This window comes from Musa acuminata, chromosome BXJ3-8, assembly GCF_036884655.1.
Source record: "Musa acuminata AAA Group cultivar baxijiao chromosome BXJ3-8, Cavendish_Baxijiao_AAA, whole genome shotgun sequence".
Taxonomy (NCBI): domain Eukaryota; kingdom Viridiplantae; phylum Streptophyta; class Magnoliopsida; order Zingiberales; family Musaceae; genus Musa; species Musa acuminata.
In genome coordinates, this window is record NC_088356.1 from 19,074,674 (window position 1) to 19,101,145 (window position 26,472).

At 38.8% G+C, this 26,472-nt stretch overlaps 1 protein-coding gene across 2 annotated transcripts; it reads right to left on the reverse strand.

Moving 5' to 3' along the window:
- Positions 1 to 290: 290 nt before the first annotated feature.
- Positions 291 to 3,867, reverse strand: LOC135645355 (putative pentatricopeptide repeat-containing protein At3g01580). Of its 2 annotated transcripts, XM_065163667.1 has the most exons (2): positions 1,453 to 3,867; positions 1,189 to 1,361 (listed from the first exon to the last, which is right to left on the reverse strand). In XM_065163667.1, the coding sequence occupies exons 1-2, from the start codon at positions 3,827 to 3,829 to the stop codon at positions 1,324 to 1,326; spliced, it is 2,415 nt and encodes an 804-aa protein (XP_065019739.1). In that variant the 5' UTR covers positions 3,830 to 3,867; the 3' UTR covers positions 1,189 to 1,323. The 2 variants fall into 2 exon arrangements, with proteins under 2 accessions (XP_065019738.1, XP_065019739.1); XM_065163666.1 differs by having other exon boundaries at positions 291 to 3,867.
- Between the last annotated feature and the right edge of the window lie 22,605 nt (positions 3,868 to 26,472).

Sequence of the window (26,472 nt, forward strand, 5' to 3'; positions counted from 1 at the left end):
ATTGGAAGCAGAGTTGGATTCCGATTGAGAGTCCAACTTTAGTTAGGAGTCTTCTCCACCAGATTAATAAAATGAAGCATGGCTCCCTAACCAGAACAACATAGAGAGAACAAGCAACAGTTTAAAGACAGGGGAATTAACAGTAGAGAGGTGGATAAAAAAGGGAGGCAATAACAAATTCCAACCTTAAGGAGTGGGAGTTATTGCTCAAGAAGCAAAAAGTTTGTTTATAATTGTGAGATTAGATTTTCCTTTTCTTCAGAAAGAACAATATAAATTTTTATCCTCTTTTGAATTCTCTCGTCTTCCAATAACTACACTCCTCCCACAAAGCGTAAATTCACTCGAAAGAAGGATCGAGACCATCCAATCTTTTCCCCCAAACGGATTAGAAATTGGAATATTTGTGCCTCAATCCTGTCTCCTTCACATGTCTTCCCAACAACACCATCCTTGAGAATGGTAAAATGAAGCTTTTAGGAGAAGATTCATCCTACAATCAATCTGCAATATTTGGCCACAAATTTATTCGAGACTGCTTTATGCACTTTCTGGTTCACTCAACCGTAATATTTCTGTAATACTTGGCCATGAATTTGTGATGGATGATCTGATCATTGAAAGATTATCCTGTGAAATCTTTTGCTTGATGTACACCAGGGTTATCATGCTGATTCAAATGATTACCAGCCAATCTATTCCTATCCCTGTTCTCATTTATGTCATTTACTAGCAGTGCAGCAATTTCCAAATGACAAAGGAGAACATATTTAACAAAGTAGAATATTACCATTAAACTCTTTGGACTCCTTTGAGTGAACACGTCTTCAACTTAGCTCACTGCTTAATTTGACATTAGAAATTATCAATCTGATTCAAGACCATGAACATTGTGTCTGAATACAACATAATCCACAGAAAATTGTTAGTGCAGCAAGTAACCAACAACCATATGCTATTTTACCTGAACAAGACTTATTCCTGCATCCTTTTTCACTCCTCTGACTTCCATATCACACCTTACCCTTCCATAATCGGTCCACTGTCCGGCTGCAGCATAAATGTTTGAAAGCATCACATAGGAACTTGCATTGCTAGGTCTGTACTCAATGAGCAACTTTCCGATAGCTTCTCCAATTTTAGCATTTCCATGGCTTTGACAAGCTCCAAGCAAGGACTCGAGCAAGCTTGCAGAAGCCTTAAAAGAAAGGCACTTAATGATATCATAGGCTTCGTCCAAGTGCCCTGTCCTCCCAAACAGGTCCACCATGCATGCATAATGCTCCATCCTTGGTGTTATGCCATGGTCTTCTGTCATTGATTTCAAGAATGTTCTCCCTTGTTCGACAAGACCAGCATGACTGCAAGCAGACAAAACACTAACAAAAGTAATGTCATCTGGTTGCCACCCAGCTTCTTTCATCATTGAGAAGAGTAGAAGGGCAGCTTTACCATCGCCATGGATTCCATATCCATTTATCATCACACTCCAACTGATAGAGTCCTTTTCCTCTAACCCATCAAACACTTTTCTCGCTGTTTGTATGCTTCCACACCTTGCAAACATATACATAAGGCAATTGCTGATGGAGGTGTGACTCTCGAAGCCCCTACGAATTGCAGAGCCTGTCACGCATTGTGTCATATTTAGACAACATAAGTGAGAAGATGCAGATGCCAAATTTAACATCGTTACATGGTCAGGTTTTAATTCCATCCAAAGCATTTTTCTGAAAGAGTGGATTGCTGCTTCTGCATGATTGGCTTGAATGTATATAGACATCATAGTATTCCAAGCAACAACATTTTTTTTATCTATCATCTCAAAGAGCAGGTGGGAATAACGAACATTTTCAAATCTAGCATACATCATCATTGTTGCTGTAAGAAGGGATGACTCCAACACAGAGAAATTTCTAACAGCATAAGCTTGAATTGATTTACCATGCAACAGGCTTTCACATGCAGGCAATACATTCAACAAGGTCACAGAATTTGGCTTCTGGCCATCCATTCTCAATTGGTTAAAAAGGATCATGACCTCTGCAAATAAGTTAGTGTTACGGTATCCCGTCATTAGAGCGTTCCAAGTGATGATACTTCTGGAGGACAAACCATTGAACAGTAGGTTGCTAGCCTCAGTATCACCAAAATTCATGTACATACTTATAAGTGCATTAGCAACAGACAAATCCAAATTGCATCCATTTTTTATTGTTAAGGCATGAAAGGACATTCCAGATGCAGCATCCTCAACACTGCAAAAGCTAGAGAGAATGCTGATCACAGTGACCATGTCGAACGTAACACCTTCCTGACACATTGAGCGAAATGATGCTACTAAGGATTGTATATCTCCAATCTTCCCCCACCCACTTATCAAAGTATTCCAAGAAATTACACTTCGGACTCGCATTCGGTGAAATAACTCGAGTGAAGTAGAGAACTGATTGCAATCACAGTATAAAGATAAGAGTGCATTCATCACTCTTATGTTTGATATGAATCCTTTTCTGATACTGTATGCATGGGCAGATTTACCACGGCACAAGTCTTTAGCCATTGTGCAGCCTGAAATGACATTGATCATAGAAATGTCATCTGGAAGCACACCTTCAAGTTGCATGTTATGGAAAGCACCCAAGACCATGTCCCAAAGCCCATTCGAAAGATAGCCTGATATCATAGGATTCCATAGAAGTAAGCTTTTCTCTGGTGTTGTGTGAAATAGATCCTCAGCTGAATCGATTTCTCCATGCTTAGCATACATTGAAACAAGTGCAGCAACAACAGAACTCTGATCAGAAATGCCGTGTTTTATTCCAATAGCATGGATGCACTTGCCACAGTCAATAGTACAGAGATTACTGCAAGAGGAAAGGATGGAGACTAACGTGACAATGTCTGGCCTTGCATCACTGTGATGCATGAGCTGGAAAACTTCGATGGCTTCATCCCATTTCCCATTCTGTGAATACCCTGAAATCATAGCATTCCAAACAACTAGATCTTTTGAGGGTAGTAGATCAAACAGCAATCTAGCTGCTGTTAGATCCTCCCATCCAGCATACATCGAAATGAGAGTAGGCACCAAGGCCTTGTCACTAAAAGCCCCACATTTCAGAGCGAGACCATGCATCAAATCACCTGCCATAGGTGGTCCAAGACTTCTGCACAAAGGAATCACACCCAGGAAGGTGCTCGAATTAGGCTTCAAACCATCCGCTTGCATCTGCCGAAAAGCTTCGAAAGCCTCTCGGTCAAGCCCATTTGAAGAATAGCCCGATATCAACGCGTTCCAGGAAATCAAATCTCTGCCAGACATATCGTCGAAAACCTTCCTCGACAATTCCATACGGCCAGTCTTCGCGTACATATGAAGAAGAGCAGTCTGTACCACCAAATGGCCTCCGTATCCAGACTTCAGGACTACACAATGAACCTCTTTCTCAGCTCGAAAGCCGGAAACTGCGGAGCAAGCCTTGATCACGAAGGGGAACGTGAACTCATCCGAGCCAAGACGGTGTCGGCTTGAATGCTGGGATCGCGAGTAAAGGCGCAGCAAATCACTGTAAAAGCCGTGATGTGAAAGGCATCGGATCACCAGATTTTGCACGTATAGCGTCGGGTTCTCCGCAGTTTCGAAGACCGAGAGCGCGAGCAACGGCTGGTCAAAGCGAAGATAGCTTTTGATGGTTTGGAAGACGACGGAGTGGTTGTGTATGAGCCCGGTGACGACGAGGAGGACGTGGAGCTTCCTGAGAGAGTCTAGGGAACCGCAACGAGAGAGGCGGAGAGGATTCAAGAGGGCGAAGCTGTCGGGAAACATCGTGCTAAGTGGAGTGGCCAGAGAAAGGAAACCATTGAGCAGCCCTGCACGAGGCCTCGGCATCCAAGGAACCAATAGTTCTTAAACCCGAACGGCACCGGTTCGTCGCGGACCGGACTTCTAACCAGGTCAGTTCACGAATCAAATCAGATCGTTTGGTGCATAAGACTAAAGTACCGATGAAGCCCCTTAAAGATGTTGTCTCAAAACTAAAAATTAGTTTATTACTTTATATTCTTTAATTCTTTATAAAATTTCTATTTTCAGTTTTAATCATCTTTATTGGTCCATTTAGATTTTTCTTTATATATTTATTAATTCAGATTTTGCTTATCCGATTTAGATATTGATTCGGAACCAATTTTATATTTTGTGGGAGCTCGATAAAGATATTAAAAGAAGAGAACAAAAAAATAATAATTTAGATTTTTTCTTAAAAAAAAATATACTTAAACACAAACTATTGAAAGAATTTCATGAGGAACTTTTTGAGGTTGCAACTTATTGCTACCTCCCTACTTCTTCTCTCCTTTCTCTAAGATCGATTGTCCTTCTCTCTAGGCTAATATTTCTTACTGTTATTGTTATGCTAGAGAGGACTAATAATCTGTTAGGTGTTAGGATCGAGAGCACTAAGAGGGGGGGGGGGTGAATTAGTGCAGCGGAAAACTTTCTGCGATTAAAATCGAAAGCTGCGTTCAAACGATAAAAACAACTTCTATATGAAAGTTGATACTAAGCAAGGTTAAAGTCAATCTGTGCAGGCAGTTTGCAGCTATGATGAAAACCAGAATATCAGCGCAAACTGAAATCCGCGTTCGTACGAAGAAACTGATTTACGTCTAAATGCTGATTCGTAAATCACTTGATTAGATAAGACGCAGTTTAAGCAGGAGTATAAAGGCAGTGTGCAGTTATGGTAAAGCTCAAAACGTAAACGCAATCTGCAATATGATGATCATACGAAAAAGTAGATTTACGTCTAAACGTAGATTTACGTCTAAACGCAGATTTACGTCTGAACCTTGAAACTCGTTCGTAAAATCGCAGAGGGTAGTAAGCTATTGAGAAGTTTGCAGTGAAGGTAAAATGCTCAAAGGAAATGCAAACCGAGATTTAGAGTGGTTCGGTCAATCTTGACCGACTCCACTTTTGGCTTCCTCCACCGACGAGGTCACCGACGTCAACTAGAGGCCTTCCTTCAATAGGCGAAGGCCAACCACCCTCTTACAGATTCACTCCTTTTGACGGGCTTAGGAGACAACCCTTACAGAAGTTTTCTCTCATCTCTTTACAACTCAAACTTTGAAGAACAGAAAGAGGAGAACTAGTAGTTTTGAGCTCTAAGAACCACAGAAAGACAGCAAGATTTCGAGTGTGTGTTCTGTGCTTTCAGTGCTGAATGGCTGGGGTATTTATAGGCCCCAACCCAGTTCAAATTTGGAGCTCAATTCTGTCAATTCCCGGAATTCCGGGATCAAGCGGTTGCACCTCCTGACTGGGGCGGTTGCACCGCTTGGCAGAGCTCGAAGACTGAGCCTCTGGGCGGTGCCACCTCTGTCAGGGGTGGTTGCACCTCTCTGCCAGAGCTCGAAGACCAAGCTCAGGCGGTTGCACCGCTTGACTGGGGAGGTTGCACCGCCTGGCAGTGCTCGAAACTTGAGCTCTGGCGGTGCTACCTCTTGGCAGAAGAGGTTGCACCGCCCAGTCTCGCTCGGAGACTGAGCCCGGGGTGGTGCCACCTCTTGGCTGGGGCGATTGCACCGCCCAGTCTCGCTAGGAGACATAGTCTGGGTGGTGCTACCTCCTGGCTTGGGCGGTTGCACCTCCCACAGCAATCAGGGTCCAAATGGGTTAATCCATTCGGCCCAATTTGATTCTTTCAGGGGCCCAATTGCCCCAAGATTAAGCTAATGGGATCACCTCCCATTTCTAACTTAATCAATGTGCTAACTACGATTATTTCCTAAGACATATTCTGCAGCTTGCTCCGGTGCGTCAATCGCTTCTTCCGGCAAGTTTCCGGCGAACTTCCGTCGATCATCCGATGAACCCTCGGTGATCCTCCTGCGGACTTCCGGCAAACTCCTGGACTTGAGACGATCCACTTGGCAAGTTTCGATGAGCTCCTTTGGCAAGCTTCTGGACTTCTCGGATTTGTTCCCGTAGAACCCCCGACAAATGTCCGAACTTCCGTCGAGCTCTTGAACTCCCAATGTGATCATTGTCATGACTCCGGCGCAACTCCTGCTGCATGTCTTTCTTCCATCGTAGTTAATCCTGCACACTCAAAACAAAAACTTCGATCGAGACAATTAATCCTAAACAATTAACCAAGTTGTCCGGCATGTCATTGGTCCCTCGAAGCTTCGTCCGATTCTTCGGCGCATCATCCTTTCCTGCGGCCTATTGCCCAATCGGCTAGTTGGCTCCGCAACTCCGATATCCTTGGCACAATACCCGCTCTTCTTGGCCCGATGCCCGAGTCCACGGCCCAAATCCTTCTGTCGATACGTCGACCGATCCACCGGCCCGACATCCAATCTTCTGACATGTTCCTCCGGCACAACATGATTTTCCTGCTTTAATTGTCTCATCCTGATCGAGGCATCCTGCGTCACTCAAAACGTATATTAAATCATAAACATATATCAAGTAGTTTCATCATCAAAATACGAGATTCAACAATCTCCCCCTTTTTGATGATGACAACCACTTGATGATGGAGTTAAACTTAACTCCCGGAGTTTAAACAAACTCCCCCTATCAATATGCCATATTGATAGAAACTCTTAGATTCAAAAATCTAAGCAACATGTCATCATAATCGGAGTTAACCTTAACTCCCAGAGTTTAAACAAACTCCCCCTATCAATATGCCATATTGATAGAAACTCTTGGATTCAAAAATCCAAGCAACATGTCATCATAAACTTATGCATAACATGTCATGTCATCAACATACTTCTCCCCCTTTGTCATCAACAAAAAGGAGAAGTACCACAATCAAGTGTTTGTGATATAAGTTTAACTTATTGCATGAAAAACATAATATCTATTATTATCATCATGCAAGTTTGCTATCATCAAATGGTAAGATATCAACATGTAAAATTGCGATTCAAGTTCTTGATATCTTAACATGATATGACATTCATAGCACCTATTCATATGAATGCTGCTTTTGATATCTCATCATAATATGGCATTCATAACATCTATTCATATTCTTCAAATATGACACTCATAGTATCAATTTATATATTTCTCCCCCTTTGTCATCAATAACAAGGAGAACGATATAAGCAAATTTTAAATATAAGTGCGATGCCATAAGTTGGTTCATGTCATTTTCCAACAGTGAGTGATAGGATACCAATTATGCAAACATCTCGAGGAAAACATGACATGGAGATAGCTTTTATTGCTTCTTCCTTTTTATTTGTTATCTTTTTACATGAAGGAGGAAAGCCATATGTAAAGTTCAAATCGATAAGATATTAAAGCACACTTCATTTTTGCAAGGATTAAGATATGTAAGTGAGTCAAATCCTTGTATGTAAAAATATCTTCCTTTTATAAGAGGGAATCATCAAATATGTTTCTCGAAAAATATTTTTCACATGATAAGTGCATTTGCTAGATGATTCCATATGTCAAAAATCAATGATGTGAATTAAACTTGATATGACATATGCTTGTTAAGTTCGGAAGAGGATAATGTATCAAGAAAATCTAATTGTTAGGATTAAGAAAATTCGAAAATGAAATTTGACACTTTCATACATTCGGACAGGGTTTTACTAGAGATATTCAATTGCAATCATGAAGGTAAAACATGCTTATTATCATGGAAATTTTTGTATTCAAGCACATAATTTCCAACATGTAATCATGGCAAGTAATTGTGTAAAATCATTATGGCAATCAAGTGATTTGATCATTCAATCAAAAAAGTCCGAAAAATAATTTTAACACGTTTAATCATTTGGACATATTTTTGCCATAGTTTTTCATATATAATCATGAAGATAAGGCATGCTCATCATCATGGTAGTATGATAGCAAGTTTACCATATACAAGCTAGCAAAAATTTTCAACATTTTAAGGCCCGCAAGCTAGCAATTTTGAGATGTTCAAGAAAGCAACTCTTGCTTCTTGAAATATAAGTTTTGCTAGATGTGCAAGTTAACTTTTTGCTTCTTGAGATAGGCAAGATAGCATTCCTTGGTGATGTTCAATATAGCTAAGTTCTACATCATGCAAGCTAGTGAATTTTATAACATTTTAGAACATGCATAATCACCAAAGCATCATAAATTTTAATGATGTGCAAAATTACAAATTTTGCATGATTGCATTTGTGTGTCTTGAGATTTGCAAGATAGCACTTCTTGGTGATGTTCAAGATAGCAATTTCTTCTCTTTTGAGAAGTGCAATTTTTGCTTTCTTCTTGAATTGTGCAAGCTAGCTATCTCCCCTTTTGTCATTGTCAAAAAGAAGGAAAAAACCCTTTACATCAATTTTTAAATCATGACAAAGGTCAGTATCAATCTCATTTGTGCATCATTATATTTTTAAATTAAAACATGCACATTTTCAAAACATATAAACTCATTATTATATGCATGATTCCAAATCATCATTCATATTATTTCAATCATTGTTTCACTCATCACTATAGCTTATCATGCATAATATGTAAAACCATCTAACATGATATAAATATTTATTTATTTAATTTTTTTTTAAGCATTCATGATACACATCATACATTATCATAATAAAAAGCATATGCATCATTCCAAATCATAAATATTTCAAATCATCAAAATAAATTCATGAATATCTCATGCATTCATATCATCACTTGAGGAATATTGAAAAGAAATAATTGGGTGATGAGATAAATATTTCATGAATACAAAGAATTGCATAAAAATCATATCATGAATACAAGGAATACAAGTCACAATCTCATTCAAGAGAAAAATCATCATTCATTTTCAATTCATTCAATTTGATAAATCAAGATCATGATTTTGATAAAACTCATTTCAAATTTAAATCATCAAAATCAATTTTATGGCTCACAAAATTTATAACATAAATAGATTCATGATTTCATTGATAATATATTTTCCCCCTTTTTAAGTTTTTCATTTTAAGTGATCGATTTCATGTTAGCATGCCTTTTTATTTATGAAAACATGCATCAATTTTTTTAAAGCCACTGTTATTATCATGAAAATCGATAATCCATAAATATCAAGAATCATCATAATTTCAAATATATACTCATTAATCATAACTTCAAATTAAACATGATTTCATATACTCAAAATCGAGAAATAACAATGGAAATCAACATGATACACATTATTACTTCTCAACCACATATAGCATGATTTCATAAGGTATTTTTAATCAAAATTATTTTGTTTATCATAAACATGCAATTTTCATGATTATTTTCAAAATTACTAGAATGATAAGCATGATTCCTAATTTTTTGTATTTTCATTATAAAATTATTAAACATGCAATTTTCAAGAAAATTAAATAAAAAAGAAAAATACATTATGAAAAGCATTATGTAATTTCAAAGTAAATTAAAGGCATTTTGATTACCTCAGCGTCGAAAGGCGTAAAAGCGTAGTTTGCCACCTCGGCTTTGTTCATTTTCTCCTCGTCTTCGGAGGAGCTCGATTCATCCCAATTTTTATTCTTCTTCTTGCGTTCAAAGCAAGTAGTTCCGTTCTTTTTACTTTTTAATTTTTGTTTCATTTGTAGTTTAAGTTCACCATCACTTGAGCTTATGCTCGAGTGGTCTTCAAATGTTCTATGTTCTAAATCCTTCCTGTTCTTTGGAAGGTGGTTCTCAAGTTCTTCACATGCATTGCACGTCATTTCATATGTGATCAATGAACCAATTAGTTCTTCAAGTGGAAAAATATTTAAATCTTTTGTTTCTTGTAAAGCCGTTACTTTTGAATCCCACTTCTTAGAAAGAGAACGCAAAATCTTGTTCACAAGTTCAGAATTCAAAAAACATTTGCCAAGAGCTCTTAAACCATTGACGACATCCGTAAAACGGGTGTACATGTCACCAATGGTTTCGCTTGGCTTCATTTGAAAAAGCTCGAAATCATGCAGTAAAATATTAACTTTTGAGTCTTTGACTCTACTAGTTCCCTCATGCGTGATTTCAAGAGTGCGCCAAATATCGAAAGCCATTTCGCACAAAGAAACCCGATTGAACTCATTTTTGTCCAAAGCGCAAAATAAGGCATTCATAGCCTTTGCGTTTAAAGAAAAATGCTTCTTCTCTAAATTCGACCATTCGATCATTAGAAGAGAAGACTTCGAAAAACCGTTTTCGATAAGATTCCAAAGTTCAACATCAATAGAAATAAGAAAGATCCTCATTCGGGTCTTCCAATAGGTGTAGTCCAATCCGTTAAACAACGGTGGACGAAAAACCGAAAAGCCCTCTTGAAAGCCATGAAGAGCCATTTCTCTCGGGTGTAAGTCCGAAATGAGAAATACCGAGCTCTGATACCAATTGTTAGGATCCAGAGCACTAAGAGGGGGGGTGAATTAGTGCAGCGGAAAACTTTCTGCGATTAAAATCGAAAGCTACGTTCGAACGATAAAAACAACTTCTATATGAAAGTTGATACTAAGCAAGGTTAAAGTCAATCTATGCAGGCAGTTTGCAGCTATGATGAAAACCAGAATATCGACGCAAACTGAAATCCGACGTTCGTACGAAGAAACTGATTTACGTCTAAATGCTGATTCGTAAATCACTTGATTAGATAAGACGTAGTTTAAGCAGGAGTATAAAGGCAGTGTGCAGTTATGGTAAAGCTCAAAACGTAAACGCAATCTACAATATGATGGTCATACGAAAAAGCAGATTTACGTCTAAACGCAGATTTACGTCTAAACGCAGATTTATGTCTGAACCTTGAAACTCGTTCGTAAAATCGCAGAGGGCAGTAAGCTATTGAGAAGTTTGCAATGAAGGTAAAATGCTCAAAGGAAATGCAAACCAAGATTTAGAGTGGTTCTGTCAATCTTGACCTACTCCACTTTTGGCTTCCTCCACCAACGAGGTCACCGACGTCAACTAGAGGCCTTCCTTCAATAGGCGAAGGCCAACCACCCTCTTACAGATTCACTCATTTTGACGGGCTTAGGAGACAACCCTTACAGAAGTTTTCTCTCCTCTCTTTACAACTCAAACTTTGAAGAACAGAAAGAGGAGAACTAGCAGTTTTGAGCTCTAAGAACCACAGAAAGACAGCAAGATTTCGAGTGTGTGTTTTGTGCTTTTAGTGCTGAATGGGTGGGGTATTTATAGGCCCCAACCCAGTTCAAATTTGGAGCTCAATTCTGTCAATTCTCGGAATTCCGGGATCAGGCGGTTACACCTCCTGATTGGGGCGGTTGCACCGCCTGGCAGAGCTCGAAGACTGAGCCTCTGGGCGATGCCACCTCTGTTAGGGGCGGTTGCACCTCTCTGCCAGAGCTCGAAGACCGAGCTCAGGCGGTTGCACTGCCTGACTGGGGAGGTTGCACCGCCTGGCAGAGCTCAAAACTTGAGCTCTGACAGTGCTACCTCTTGGCAGAAGAGGTTGCACCGCCCAGTCTCGCTCGGAGACTGAGCCCGGGGCGGTGCCACCTCTTGGCTGGGGCGGTTGCACTGTCTAGTCTCGCCGGGAGACATAGTCTGGGCGGTGCTACCTCCTGGCTTGGGCGGTTGCACCTCCCACAGCAATCAGGGTCCGAATGGGTTAATCCATTCGGCCCAATTTGATTCTTTCAGGGGCCCAATTGCCCCAAGATTAAGCTAATGGGATCACCTCCCATTTCTAACTTAATCAATGTGCTAACTACGATTATTTCCTAAGACATATTCTGCAGCTTGCTCCGGTGCGTCAATCGCTTCTTCCGGCAAGTTTCCGGCGAACTTCCGTCGATCATCCGATGAACCCTCGGTGATCCTCCTGCGGACTTCCGGCAAACTCCTGGACTTGCGACGATCCACTTGGCAAGTTCCGATGAGCTCCTTTGGCAAGCTTCTGGACTTCTCGGATTTGTTCCCGCAGAACCTCCGACGACTGTCCGAACTTCCGTCGAGCTCTTGAACTCCCAACGTGATCATTGTCATGACTTCGGTGCAACTCCCGCTGCATGTCTTTCTTCCATCGTAGTTAATCCTGCACACTCAAAACAAAAACTTCGATCGAGACAATTAATCCTAAGCATTAATCACGTTGTCCGACATGTCATTGGTCTCTCGACGCTTCGTCCGATTCTTCGACGCATCGTCCTCTCTTGCATCCTATTGCCCAATCGGCCAGTTGTCTCCGCAACTCCGATATCCTTGGCGCAATATCCGCTCTCCTTGGCCCGATGCCCGAATCGACCGATCCACCGGCCCGACGTACAATCTTCTAACATGTTCCTTCGGCATAACATGATTTTCCTGCTTTAATTGTCTCATCCTGATCGAGGCATCCTGTGTCACTCAAAACGCAGATTAAATCATAAACATATATCAAGTGGTTTCATCATCAAAATACGAGATTCAACAGGCCCTACCTTGCATGTTTAACCCTAAAACAAATGCAACTTTTGTTGTAAATTTGGACATGTTGTATACAAATGTCCATTTAAGAAATATAGTCCACATAAATTGATTTGAGTTCCTAAAGGAACCTCAAATGACTCAATACAATATGATAAGTCATGTAGATCGATTTTTGAGGCACCCAAGGTCAAATGAGTATCTAAAAATCATCCTTTTTGTAGAAATATTTATCATCACAAGCTAGAAGTAAGAGATGGTACATTGATAGTGGATGCTCAAGGCGTATGACAGGAGATCCATCTAAATTCTCTAAGCTCACTATCCTAAACGAAGGATATGTCACTTTCGGAGACAACAACAAAGGTAAAATCATTGGCAAATGAACCATAGGTAACAAATCCAACTTCTTTATTGAAGATTTGTTATTGGTTGATGGCTTAAAGCATAACCTTTTGAGCATTAGTCAATTATGTGATAAATGATACATCATTAGATTTGAATCCAATGCTTGCATTATTAAAAAACCACACAAAAACACATCTATGATTGCCCTAAAACAAAATAATGTATACACTATCGATATTGATGATCTTTGTAATGAAATATATTTTTTGGTTTTGAATGATAATGCTTGGCTTTGGCATAGGAGATTAGGTCATGATAGCATAAAACTAATCTCTCAAATCTCATCTAAAGAACTTGTAAGAGGAATTCCTCATATAAAGTTCGTTAAAGACAATGTGTGTGATGCATGTCAATTAGGAAAATAAATAAAAGGTAGTTTCATACTAAAGAACCAAATAAGCACCTCTAGATCATTGCAATTAATCCATATGGACTTATTTGGACCAATTGCTACATCAAGCCTAGGAGGAAGCAAATATGCCTTTGTCATCGTGGATGATTATAGTAGATACACTTGGACTTATTTTTTGGCATACAAATGTGATTGCTTTAGGTATTTTTCTAAGTTTTGTAAACTTGTTCAAAATGAAAAAGGTTTTATAATTTCATCAATTCGAAGTGATTATGGTGGTGAATTTCAAAACCGTGATTTCCACGAATTTCGTAAATATAATGGATACAACCATAATTTCGCTACTCCAAGAAATCCTCAACAAAATAGAGTATTAGAAAGAAAAATAGAAACTTACAAGAAATGGCTAGAGCCATGTTAAACGAACATAGTCTTCCCAAATATTTTTGAGCCGAAGCCGTAAATATGGCATGCTATGTTATGAATAGGGTTCTAGTAAGACCATTACTCTCCAAAACTCCTTATAAGTTGTGGAACAACAAAAAACCTAATGTTTCATATTTTAAAGTTTTTGGGTGTAAATGTTTTATCTTTAATGAAAAAGATTCCTTAGGAAAGTTTGATACAAAATCCGATTAAAAAATTTTTCTTGGCTATTCTTCTATTTCTAAAACATTTCAGATTTTTAACAAAAGAACTTTAGTTATAGAAGAATCTATTCATGATGTTTTTAATAAAGTTTCCCGGGTTCAGAAAAATGATCTTGATAATGATCTTAATTTTGATGCTTTGAATTTAAATGAAACCCTTTCTCCATCTAGCAACTTGGATGCATCTTCTTCCGAAACATCCTTATCCAAGGAATGGAGTATGTAGATGCTCATCCTAAGGAGCTAATCATAGGAGACACATCAAATGGGGTTCAAACTCATTCTTCTCTTAAGAATTTTTGTGTTAATGCTGCTTTTCTCTCCCAAATTGAACCTAAATGCATTGACGATGCCTTGAAAGATGATTCATGGGTTATCGCAATGCAAGAAGGGTTCAATCAATTTAAGAGAAATGAGGTGTCGAAGCTTATTCTCAGGCCAAATGACCATTTAGTTATTAGTATTAAATGGGTCTTTAGAAACAAGCAAGAAGAATTTGGTGTCATGGTTAGAAACAAGGATAGATTAGTGGCCAAGGGTTTCAACAAAGAAGAATATATTGATTATAAAGAAACTTTCACTCTTGTGGCATGATTAGAAGCCATAAGGATGCTCCTTGCCTATGCTAGTAGTAATAATTTTAAGTTCTTTCAAATGGATGTTAAAAGTGCTTTTCTTAATGGCTTTATTTCCGAAGAAGTTTATGTTCAACAACCTCCTAGATTTGAGAATGTAATTTCTCTAATCATGTGTTTAAATTGACTAAAGCTCTCTATGGATTGAAATAAGCCCCAAGGGCTTGGTATGAGAGACTTAGCTCATTTCTTATTGAAAATAATTTCTCTAAAGACAAGGTCGATACCACATTATTTATTAAAAATTTTAAAAATAAATTTCTTATTATTCAAATTTATGTTGATGATATTATTTCGGTTCCACGAATGAATCTTTATATGAATCGTTTGCAAAGAGTATGAGTCCAGAGTTTGAAATGAGTTTGATGGAAGAGCTAACCTTCTTTTTAGGTTTATAAATCAAACAACTTAATGATGGTATTTTTCTTAGTCAAACAAAGTATGCATTAGACCTAATAAAATGGTTTAATATGGATAGTTCAAAGGCTATCAATACTCCTATGAGTACCTTCACTAAATTAGACAATGACGAAAGTGGAGAAAGCTTTGATCAAAAAGCTTATAAGGGCATGATAGGTAGTTTACGATACCTCACTACAACTAGATCGGACATCATGTTTAGCATAGGACTTTGTACTAGGTTTCAATCTAATCCTAAGATATCTCATCTTAAAATAATTAAAAGAATTATTAAATATCTTAAAGGAACCACTAATCTAGGATTTTGGATACCATAATCCTAGATTAGTGGTTCTTGGTCTTCCAAGAAGCAAAACTTGGTTGCACTATCTACAACCGAAGCTGAATATATAGCTACGAGTGTATATTGTGCACAAGTTTTATAGATTAAAAACACTTTAGAAGATTATAAGATTAATATTCCCATAAAATGTGATAACACAAGTGCAATATGTTTAACAAAAAATCTCATTCAACACTCTAGAACTAAACATATTGATATTATGCATCATTTTATACGACATCATGTTAATAACCATGATGTAATTTTCGAATTCATTAATACAAAATATCAATTGGCCGATATATTTATAAAACCTTTAAATGAAGAATAATTTGATTTAATAAGGGAGTTATGAATGTTAAGTTGTCCAAATGCATGAATTTGATGTATATCTTTTCTGAACTTTCTCGAATCTTTAAAACTATCTTAAAAATATTTCATAAATAAGGCTTTCATGAAATCCAAAATATGAATCTACTAATTATCAAATTTTTAATAAAAAATAGATTTAATTTATGAAGGTTTATTCATGGAATTTCTCTTTCATATGATGCTTCTTTCACATAAATTCTTCCTTACTCTTCTCATGAAAGAAGAATTTTTTATGAATTTTTAAGTACAAGATGATCACTTGCAAGATTGAGGATTCGATTTCACATGAATATTTTGATCCTCTTTCTTGAATCCCTTTTTTTTGTCAAAATTAAAGTATGATTTAATAAAACTTATTTACTGTTTTTGACTTAATTCAAATCATTTCACAAATTTGGTTCTTCCCTCCTTACCTTCCTTCCTCTTCTTCATGCAAAGATTTTGATGACAAAGGGGGAGAAGTTGATAAAATCTATCACTTTAATGTTGATAAATTTTGATGTTGAGAATTTATGAATGTTACCATGCTGTCACGGACTTAGCTGGTTTTGCCTAAGTCGTGCGGCACCCTTGCGTGTCCGTCCGCAAAGGTCAGCCTCCCCGAAGCCTCCCATTGTCCCTTAGGACCAACAAAAGAGAAAACGGGTTAGAGAGAACGCCTCAATCAGGATCCACAAGCAAACATCTCCGAAAAGCACTTCATAGACAATGCAAATTACAAACAGACTTTACAAGCTCTGAACAGTTGCACAACAAAAGGTAAAATGGTCCATTACAGATCGAAAATCTCTCACACGTGTCCACATGACACAACCTTTATTTACAAGCCTAAAGAGGCCACCAGCCTAACTAAAATGGGACTATTAAGCCTTCGGCCGTCCCTCTACATGCTGTACAAGGCATGAATATACCAAAAGACATGGACATATATAAGCATTACATCAAACATCTTGTTTAGAAGTTTGTCTATGACATTCTCCCCCACTTATTCCTTCGACGTCCTCGTTGAAGCCTTTGTCGACATTGCAACTCGTCGCCTTTGCTGAGTCTTCAATCTTCTGCTCCAGCTATAATGCGCCTCTTGGCTCCCAGCTGCTCCCCGCTGCTGTTTTTGAGTAGTCGAACCTTTTGATCTGCCATGCTGCTTCAACTCACCAATGACTCTGACTCTGGTGTGGGGTTGGCTGAGTTGTGTTGATCCTTGTTGATTCCTATGAATCCCCCAGATGAAGGAAAAGACCATCCTTACTGCGCCAGTCTCTCAAATGCCTCATGCTACTTGAACTGGGTGGATGCTTGTTGGAGCTTTAACGAGCATCGTCTCGCAAACTTCTGAAGTTTTGGGTCCTTCCTCCACCAAATTTGCTCCTCGAGGTTGTACTTCATGCATCGAGCTGGTTACTAGCCTTCGCCTGCTCATTGCTCACACTTCTGAAGCACTTGAAGTGTTTGCACTCCTTGCGTTGAGTTAGTTACTGTGATTCACCTTCTCAATGCCAACGAACTTCTGGAATGCAGGAAGTTTTCACCCCAACTTGGAGTAATTCTCTCATAGGTTTGGTCGCATCTGGGATTGTACCGTCTTCTCCATCAACCCTGCCACCTACTCCACTGAGTAGCAAAGGTACAGCACCGTATACTACCTGCTTCGTTCCTTGGTTATGCACTCTTGCATGACCCGAAGTCCTTCACTTTCGGCTATCTTATTGGGAAGCTCATTGACACCGGTCTTACGAAGTTCCACGGCCTCTGCCCTTTAGCCTTGTCTCGGTACTTGGAGATTGTCTCTGCATACTCCACCTCTTCGGCCCCTTTCACGACCAAGCACTCTCCCTCCATGAGAGCAAGGGATCAATGACTTTCACGGAAGTCCCGCCTTTGTGGTACCATGGCGTTGCCATGCCCATGGCCCTACTATCCGTCACCTCGCATCTGCATCCCTTTTCTTCATAATCAGTAGATATGCCTCTGTGGCACTCCTCCGAGTCCACCTCCATTCTAACTGATGCTTGATTTTGGGTAGCTAAGTCCCTCTAGATTCGTCGTTGCTTCCTCGCCCCTTTTGACCCCCTACTTCAATACCTCTGTGTTCTCCAAGCAATCAGTTTGGTCGATGGAAAGACAGATTGTAACTCCCATGCATGGCCTCTGCCATCACGTTGTAGGGTTTGCACCGATTCTGTTCTCCTTAGCTTCCTTGGCAGTAATGTTCGCTTACTCAACCTTGTCCTTTGACTTGTCGGGCTCCCTTAAGCGAATATGAGCTCTAGAGCAGTCCAACTCTCCAGCTGCTTCGATCATACCTCTGTATGATCAAGTCCCTCCCATGGAACTCACTGGTACTTGCATTCGAACTTTTCCCTTGGTGGAACCCAGCCCCCATATGCTGATGACCAAGGTTTTCATCTGATGCAAAATTTGATGCACGCACGGAAGACCCGCCTTTGCGGTACCATGGCCTTCACTCCTTGAATCCATAGCCCTTCTTGTCATCGTGTTGTTCACCGAAGTGGAGCTTCCAGTAGCTCCCGATCATACCTCCATATGATCTAGTCCCTCACAGGACTATGTCGTATGTATCGCATTGCCATGAACTGTTCCACCACGATCCGCTGCACCATGTCGCCTCCTGGTGACATCTCCATTGCATTCTGATCCTTGTGGAATAAACTTGAATTGTGAACCCTCCATGTGTGGCCTCTGCTAATAAATCGCAGGGTCTCTTCCACCTTCGATTTTGTTCGCTCCTTTGGCTATCGACCTTCATCCACCCATTCTTGGGTCACACCTAGATGAAGCACCGCTCTAGGACAGTCCGTCGCCTAGTAGCTCCCGAAGTCCACCGACTTCACTGTAATTTGTGCACCATTGTCTAGGTCCTGGGTCTCTGCCCCTACCATCACAATCTTCGCTGCGCACCGCTTCCTTCATGACAACTTGAATGGCAACACTGTGGCATATTCTTCAAGAGTACCCACCTCTGAGTCCTCTTGCCCCGTGCTAAGGCCTTCTGAACCCAATTTCGCCTTCGCAAATTGAGTCGCCTTAGTTCCTCCATCAAATGCTTCTCCGAGATAAGGTGCATGTGCCCAGAAGCTCCCTTCGTCTTCGGCACTATGCAAGATGAGTCTGCTCTATCAGAATGAAGGACCCATGGAACAACATGATCCTACTCTTACCTTTGCAAGAGTTCATGTCCTTGACCTCTGTCTAAGGAAAGCACTGTGCCTTTGCTCCATGTTCCAACTTCTATGCTGGCTCCCTTCATACGGCTTGGATACTTCGCCAAGTTACACCCAAATTACTCTGCTCCTCGTTTTTGCATTGAGTCGATGGTGGCCCTCGCGCCCACCATTCCATGGGTCAGCCCTCCCTTGAGTCCGATCTCCATATCGACTCCAAGTATGCCTTCATTTGATTTGCTTTGGGTTGCTCCCCCACTTGATCTCGTAATGCATCTACCAATGCATTCTCTCGAGCGAGATCATGCAACGACTCCTCGCTGCTTGCTCAGTCCATTGAGCTTCGTGGAGTTGTTGTTTGTTGAGGTACTCCTCCTCAACTTGTGAGGTTCGTCCCACATGATTCTCCCTCTAGAGAACCAGGACTTATCCCTCCTAGATAACTATCCCATTGGAGCAACATCTCTCTTCGTTTCAGAGACCACCATCCCCTTGGACTACTCCGATCTGCTGAACAAACTGTGCATTGTTCTGCCTCCTACAAACACACTTGCTAGATTGCGACTCCACGTCAATACAGCCCCCGCTGCACCACTCAAGACCTAGCAACATGTTGAACTCGTTGTACACTTCAGCCTCCTACGGACGTATCCTTCACATGCCGAAGAGAAAGTTTCAATGCTCTATGGTGCCAAGCTTCGATCGCCTTGGGATGGCCACGAACATTCCATCGTCCACATACAAGCCCATGTATGAGTACCAAATTCTTTGAGTTAGAAATTCTCCTCACCTCTGTGAGCTTTGCATAACTCTTTTGGTCGTTGAGCAACTCATTCCACCTTACATGGTCTCATCCTTTACCAAGCGCCTCGCTTGCCTTGAGCACCATCAAGTATAGTTGTCAACGTTGAGCCATAGCTCAAACTCAGCCATCCCAACCTTTGTGCGCTCCGCATTCTTCCAAGCTTGCCTGTTCTCGTGGTGCCTCTTGCGCGAAGGGTTGGCCATTCCTCTAAATGCCAATGTCAGATGCTCGCTCCTCCGAGCGACTCCTTTTCCCTACATCTCCATGCCCATTTTCCCCCAAACGGTCGCGTGTGTGCTGACTGCCCTCAATGCAGCCCCGCTAGGTCCCTCACATTTGCATGCTAAGTGTTTCTATGAGTGCTTATCCCGCTCTGATACCATCTGTCACGGACTTAGCTGGTTTTGCCTAAGTCGTGCGGCACCCTTGTGTGTCTGTCCGTAAAGGTCAGCCTCCCCGAAGTCTCCCATGTCCCTTAGGACCCACGAAAGAGAGAACGGGTTAGAGAAAACGCCTCAATCGAGATCCACAAGCAAACATCTCTGAAAAATACTTCATAAACAATGCAAATTACAAACAGACTTTACAAGCTTTGAACAGTTGCACAACAAAGGGTAAAATGGTCCATTACAGACCGAGAATCTCTCGCATGTGTCCACATGATACAACCTTTATTTACAAGTCTAAAGAGGCCACTAACCCAACTAAAATGAGACTATTAAGCCTTCGGCTGTCCCTCTACATGCTGTACAAGGCATGAACATACCAAAAGACACGAACATACATAAGCATTACATCAAACATCCTGTTTAGAAGTTTGTCCGTGACAATGCAACGATGCAATATCGTTTGGATAAATTAGTTTGATACTTAAATTTTTTTTTACCACACTTGCATTGTTAAATTGTTCTCCTTTTTGTTGATGACAAAGGGAGAGAAATAATACCAAAATATGGTAAATTGATTATAAATTAGCATTATAGATGTATGCAATGTATCTTATCGTAAATGCTTATCATAAACACTTGAATGCTTTATGGTATGCTTGAAATATAATTGGAATCGTCATATATATTGCAACACATCGTAAATGTTTGAAACATATCAAAATATACTTCGTATGCATTGTAGATAAATGTCTTTCATTATGATAAGATATCTTGAGCTTATCTTGCTATTTTACAATTGATATCTTGCCATGGAATGATAGATTGTTATCTTTGTCATCTTACTATGTTTCATATTTAAAATTCATATCATATTTGAAAATGATGATTGTCTATCATTAGACTTGAAAATGGATGTCATGCCTTAACATCATTTTTACTGATAAATACGTGGCATCATATTTTGAAAATGTTAAATCATGATAGGAATCTTGATGTGCATGTTGATAAGTTTAAATAAACTTAATTTATCAGTTTGATACTTGAATTCAAAGGCCTTGAATTCAAGAATGTCTTTTCTCAAAGTATGACATATAGATAGATGGAGTTAAGGATAACTCCATCAATTAATTGTCATCATAAAAAAGGGGGAGATTGTTGAATCTCAGATTTTGATGATGTCACGCCCCTCGAATTTAATTTTCATTCAAGAGGTGTGAACCTAACTCAAAATTGATAATATTATAATTCAACAAACAATCCAGGATCCAATCACACATTTGAGATCACTAAGAAAAACATTCAAGTCATTCACCTCTACAATCCATAATTCACAAAACCTGTGCAGTTTATAATCATACATCATGTCACTAGATGATTCTTAAAATCCAAAGGCAACTTAACTAAACCATAACCACATCATGTACCACATGATTATATCATTCATTATATAATTTTAACTTAACATTCCTAAAATCCTAACAAGAGAGGTACTTTTCAAATATTTACAGGATACATCAATCTAGATTTGTCGTTGATACACACAAAAGGAACTTATACAACATCAACATATCAAGTACGAAAGATTTGCCCCAAAATCTTCTAGCTTCCCACTGTCTTAATCCAAACTACATATTTTAGCGAGCGATAAGCTATCTTGAAAAATTTATATATCAACGGGGTGAGCATATAAAGCTCAGCAAGCGACTATTATATCCATAGCAAAGAGGATAGTTTTTTTTTTTTTCAAACAAATAAGGTATCAAAAATACAAAGCAGAGATACAAGATGAAACAGAAGCATATGTTGTTTGAATGTAGAATTTGTTAGGATCGGAGCAGCACTAAGAGGGGGGGGGTGAATTAGTGCAGCGGATTAAAACTTCGATTTTAACAAAATCTTTCGTACGATAAGAACGGAACTTGAAAAATTTAACTTGAAAGCGTATTCTTAAAGTTGCACAGCAAGGGTAATAAGGAACTAAAGCAGTAAGAAGATTTGCAGTAATGTAAATGACAATAATAAAATGCAAACCAGAGATTACGTCGATTTTTAGAGTGGTTCGGTCAAATGACCTACTCTACTTGCGATGCCCCTCTTCGATGAGGCTCCCACCTTCCACTAGCAAATCTCTTGAAATGGAAGGGTAAACACCCCTCTTACAACCTTTTACAAGCAGTTCAACCTCTTACAAATTTTCAATAAGAAAGAAGGAGGAGAACTCTCTAGCAAATTGAAAACAAGACTTGCTAAGACTTTTCTCTCAATCAAAATGCTTCTCAAAAGTTGTAACCTCAGCTGAGATTTGAGGGGTATTTATAGGCCTCAAGAGGATTCAAATTTTGGGCTCCAAAATTTGAATTCTCTTAGGGTTCCCGGTGCTAGAGGTGCCACCGCCCAGCGCTCGGGTGCTGGACGGTGCAACCGCCCAGCCAAGGAGGTGTCACCGCCCAGCTCTCGGGTGCTGGGCGGTGCCACCGCCTGGCACTCCGATTTCACTGGTTTGGCTTAATTTAAGCCCAAACCATATCTAACTTTGGGCCCAGTTGGCCCCTAACCAGGATATAGGATTATATCTTAATCCTAATCCTAATTACAAGTGAACTACATAACAAAAACACATCCTAAGCAAGCTTTCAACCGCGAACATCGAGTCTTGTTTCAGCGAGCTTTCCGACGAGCTTCTTCCGACGGACTCCCATCAAGCTCCCGATCTTGTGATGACTTTAACGAGTAGCCGAGCCTTCTCGGTGATCTCCGTGAACCTCCAACGATCTCTTCGGTGAACTTTCGAAAATTCTGAAAGGTTCCCGATTTCTTCTCGGTTGGTTCCGGCAGCATCTCCGACGATTCTTCGGACTCTTAAACGTCCATCGATCTTGACTCCGGTTCTCTTGCTTTGTGTTTTCTGGTTATCGTAGTTAATCCTGCACACTTAACTCAATAATATGGATTAGATCAATTAACCCATCAATTGATTTCATCATCAAAATCCGAGATTCAACAATCTCCCCCTTTTTGATGATGACAATCAATTGATGACGGAGTTAAACATAACTCCCCCTATCTATATGCCATATTATGAGAAGATAAAAAACACTTGAATTCCATCCCATTGGATTCAAGCATAACCCGATAAGTTCTAATCGTAGAACTTATCGTTATCCTCATTAAATAATAGTAAGTACGAAACTTCGATGAAAATCATAAGTTAAATGATAAGGGACGAATTTTACTACGACAGAAGATAAAGATTTTCAATATAAATTTCATGATATCAATCTTGTGATATTTTCAAGGATTTGCAAGGCATATAAGACATTAATATCACACAAGTTTTTTTTGTAATTCATATAAGTCATGCTATTAAAATGATACAAGTCATCACTTTTAACATTAATATCACACAAGTTTTTTTCGTAATTCATATAAGTCATGCTATTAAAATGATACAAGTCATCACTTTTCTCCCCCTTTGTCATCAACAAAAAGGGAATGAGACTTGAAGCACATAATTTATCATACAAAGATTTTATCATTGATTATACATCACTCATCTATATTATCATTGATCATACGAAGATTTTATCATTCAAAATTAAGTATGCTAAAATATTTACGCAGAGTTCATCTTAAAGGAAAATTTAGCATTCATCCATATTATCAAATCTCTTCTTTTTATAAATAACAAAAATTGTAGATGTACAAAGAAGAGATTGGGATAAGAAAAAAAATTTTAAGTAGTAACTCCAATAAGTCAAGATCATAATTCGAATACAAATCCATTCAAATTCAATTCGTCAACTTGAAACTCATAATCAAGCCATCAAAATCAATTTCAAGATTCAAAATATCATAAAATCATTAATCTTGATCAGATGGAAGCGGTGTTTGACTCAAGATAGGATAAGATAATTTAACAAGTCACCGAGGAACGGAGAGAGAATGAAAAACTTTACGGAAAATCCATTCAAACAAGTTTATTCTTAGGGACAATTTAACATACCTAATTCCCTTCTAATGAATTCAAATTGGTCTTCATTCAAAGCTTTTGTAAATATATCTGCTAATTGATGCTTTGTGTCAATGAATTCTAGAACAACATCATTGTTAAGGACATGATCGCGTATGAAATGATGCCTAACGTCGATGTGCTTAGTTCTAGAGTGCTGAATTGGATTTTTAGTAAGACATATGAAACTAGTATTATCACATTTTATGGGAATGTTTTTAAAGTGAATTTCATAGTCTTCTAATGTATTTTTCATCCAAATGACTTGTTCACAACATGCACTTGCAGCAATGTATTCGGCTTCCGCCGTAGATAGTGCAACTGAATTTTGTTTCTTGGAAGTCCAAGAAACAAGTGCATGTCCTAAAAATTGGCATGTTCCGGATGTACTTTTTCTATCGATCCTGCATCCGCCAAAATCGGCGTCTGCATAAGCTATTAGATCAAATTTTTCAGATTTTGGATACCACAATCCTAAATTTGGAGTTCCTTTAAGATACCTAAATATTCTTTTAACACTCTTTAGATGAGATAATTTAGGATTAGATTGAAACCTAGCGCAAAGTCCTACACTAAACATAATATCTGGTCTAGTCGCGGTGAGGTAGAGTAGACTACCTATCATTCCCCTATATGTTTTTTTATCGAAATTTTCACTATTTTCATCCATATCTAACTTAGTCGCAGTACTCATAGGGGTGTTTATTGCTTTTGAATTATCCATATTAAATCGTTTTAACAATTCTAATGTATATTTGGATTGGTTAAGAAATATACCATCACTAAGTTGTTTGATTTGTAATCCTAAAAAGAAGGTTAATTCACCCATTAAACTCATTTCAAATTCATGACTCATACATTTGGCAAATGATTCACATAGTGATTCATCCGAAGAGCCAAAAATAATATCGTCAACATAAATTTGCACAATAAGAAAATTATTTTCAAAATGTTTTAATAAACAATGTAATATCAACCTTGCCTTTAGTAAAATTATTTAAAATAAGAAAGGAACTAAGCCTTTCATACCAAGCTCTAGGAGCTTGTTTCAAGCCATAGAGGGCCTTAGTCAATTTGAATACATGATTAGGAAGAAGAGAATTTTCAAATCCGGGAGGTTGTTCGACATATACTTCTTCGGAAATAAAACCATTCAAGAAAGCACTTTTAACATCCATTTGAAATAGTTTAAAATTATTACTACTAGCATAGGCAATGAGCATCCTTATGGCTTCTAATCGAGCCACAGGAGCGAAGGTTTCTTCGTAATCGATACCTTCTTCTTGGTTGAAACCTTTGGCCACTAATCTAGCCTTGTTTCTAACCACGATACCATTTTCGTCTTGCTTGTTTCTAAAGACCCACTTAGTACCTATGACTAAGTGGTCACTTGGTCTAGGAACAAGCTTCTATACCTCATTCCTCTCAAATTGGTTCAATTCTTCTTGCATTGCAATGACCCAAAAATCATCTTTTAAGGCTTCGTCAATGCATTTAGGTTCAATTTGAGAAAGGAAAGCGGCCTTAGCACAGAAATTTTTGAAAGAAGAACGAGTTTGAACCCTTTTTGATGTATCTCCTATAATTTGCTCTTTTGGATGAGCATCTACATACTTCCATTCTTTTGGTAAAGAAATTTCGGAAGAAGATGCATTCAAATGGCTATTTTGAGGAGAGGGTTCATTTAAATTCAAATTATCAAAACCAAAATCATCATCAAAATCATTTTTCTTTAAATCAGAAATTTCATTAAAAACTACATGAATAGACTCTTCTATTACTAAGGTTCTTTTATTAAAAATCCGAAAAGCCTTAGAAACGGAAGAGTAGCCAAGAAAGATGCCTTCATCGGATTTAGCATCAAATTTACCTAAGGCATCCTTTTCATTTAAAATAAAGCATTTACAACCGAAAACTTTAAAATAAGAAATATTTGGTTTTTTGTTATTCCATAATTCATAGGGAGTTTTTGATAGAGATGGTCTTATTAGAACCCTATTCATGATGTAGCAAGCCGTATTTACAGCTTCGGCCCAAAAATATTTGGGTAAACTATGTTCATTTAACATAGTTCTTGCCACTTCTTGTAGGTTTCTATTTTTCCTTTCAACTACTCCATTTTGTTGAGGATTTCTTGGAGTTGAGAAGTTATGATTGTACCCATTAACTTCGCAAAAATTTTGAAAGTCACGATTTTGGAATTCACCACCGTGATCACTCCGAATTGATGAAATCATGAAGCCTTTTTCGTTTTGAGTGAGTTTACAAAACTTAGAGAAACACTTGAAGCAATCACTTTTGTGAGCTAAGAAATAGGTCCAAGTGTATCTAGAGTAGTCATCCACAATCACAAAAGCATATTTGCTTCCACCTAGACTTGTTGTATCAATTGGTCCAAATAAGTCCAAATGGATCAATTGTAATGGTCTAGTGGTGCTAATTTGATTTTTTGGTTTAAAGCTTGTTTTTATTTGTTTGCCTAGTTGACATGCATCGCA

What these genes read in the sequence shown, in the direction of transcription:
- LOC135645355 (XM_065163666.1), bottom strand. Translation starts at nt 3,829, where the DNA reads ATGTTTCCCGACAGCTTCGCCCTCTTGAATCCTCTCCGCCTCTCTCGT.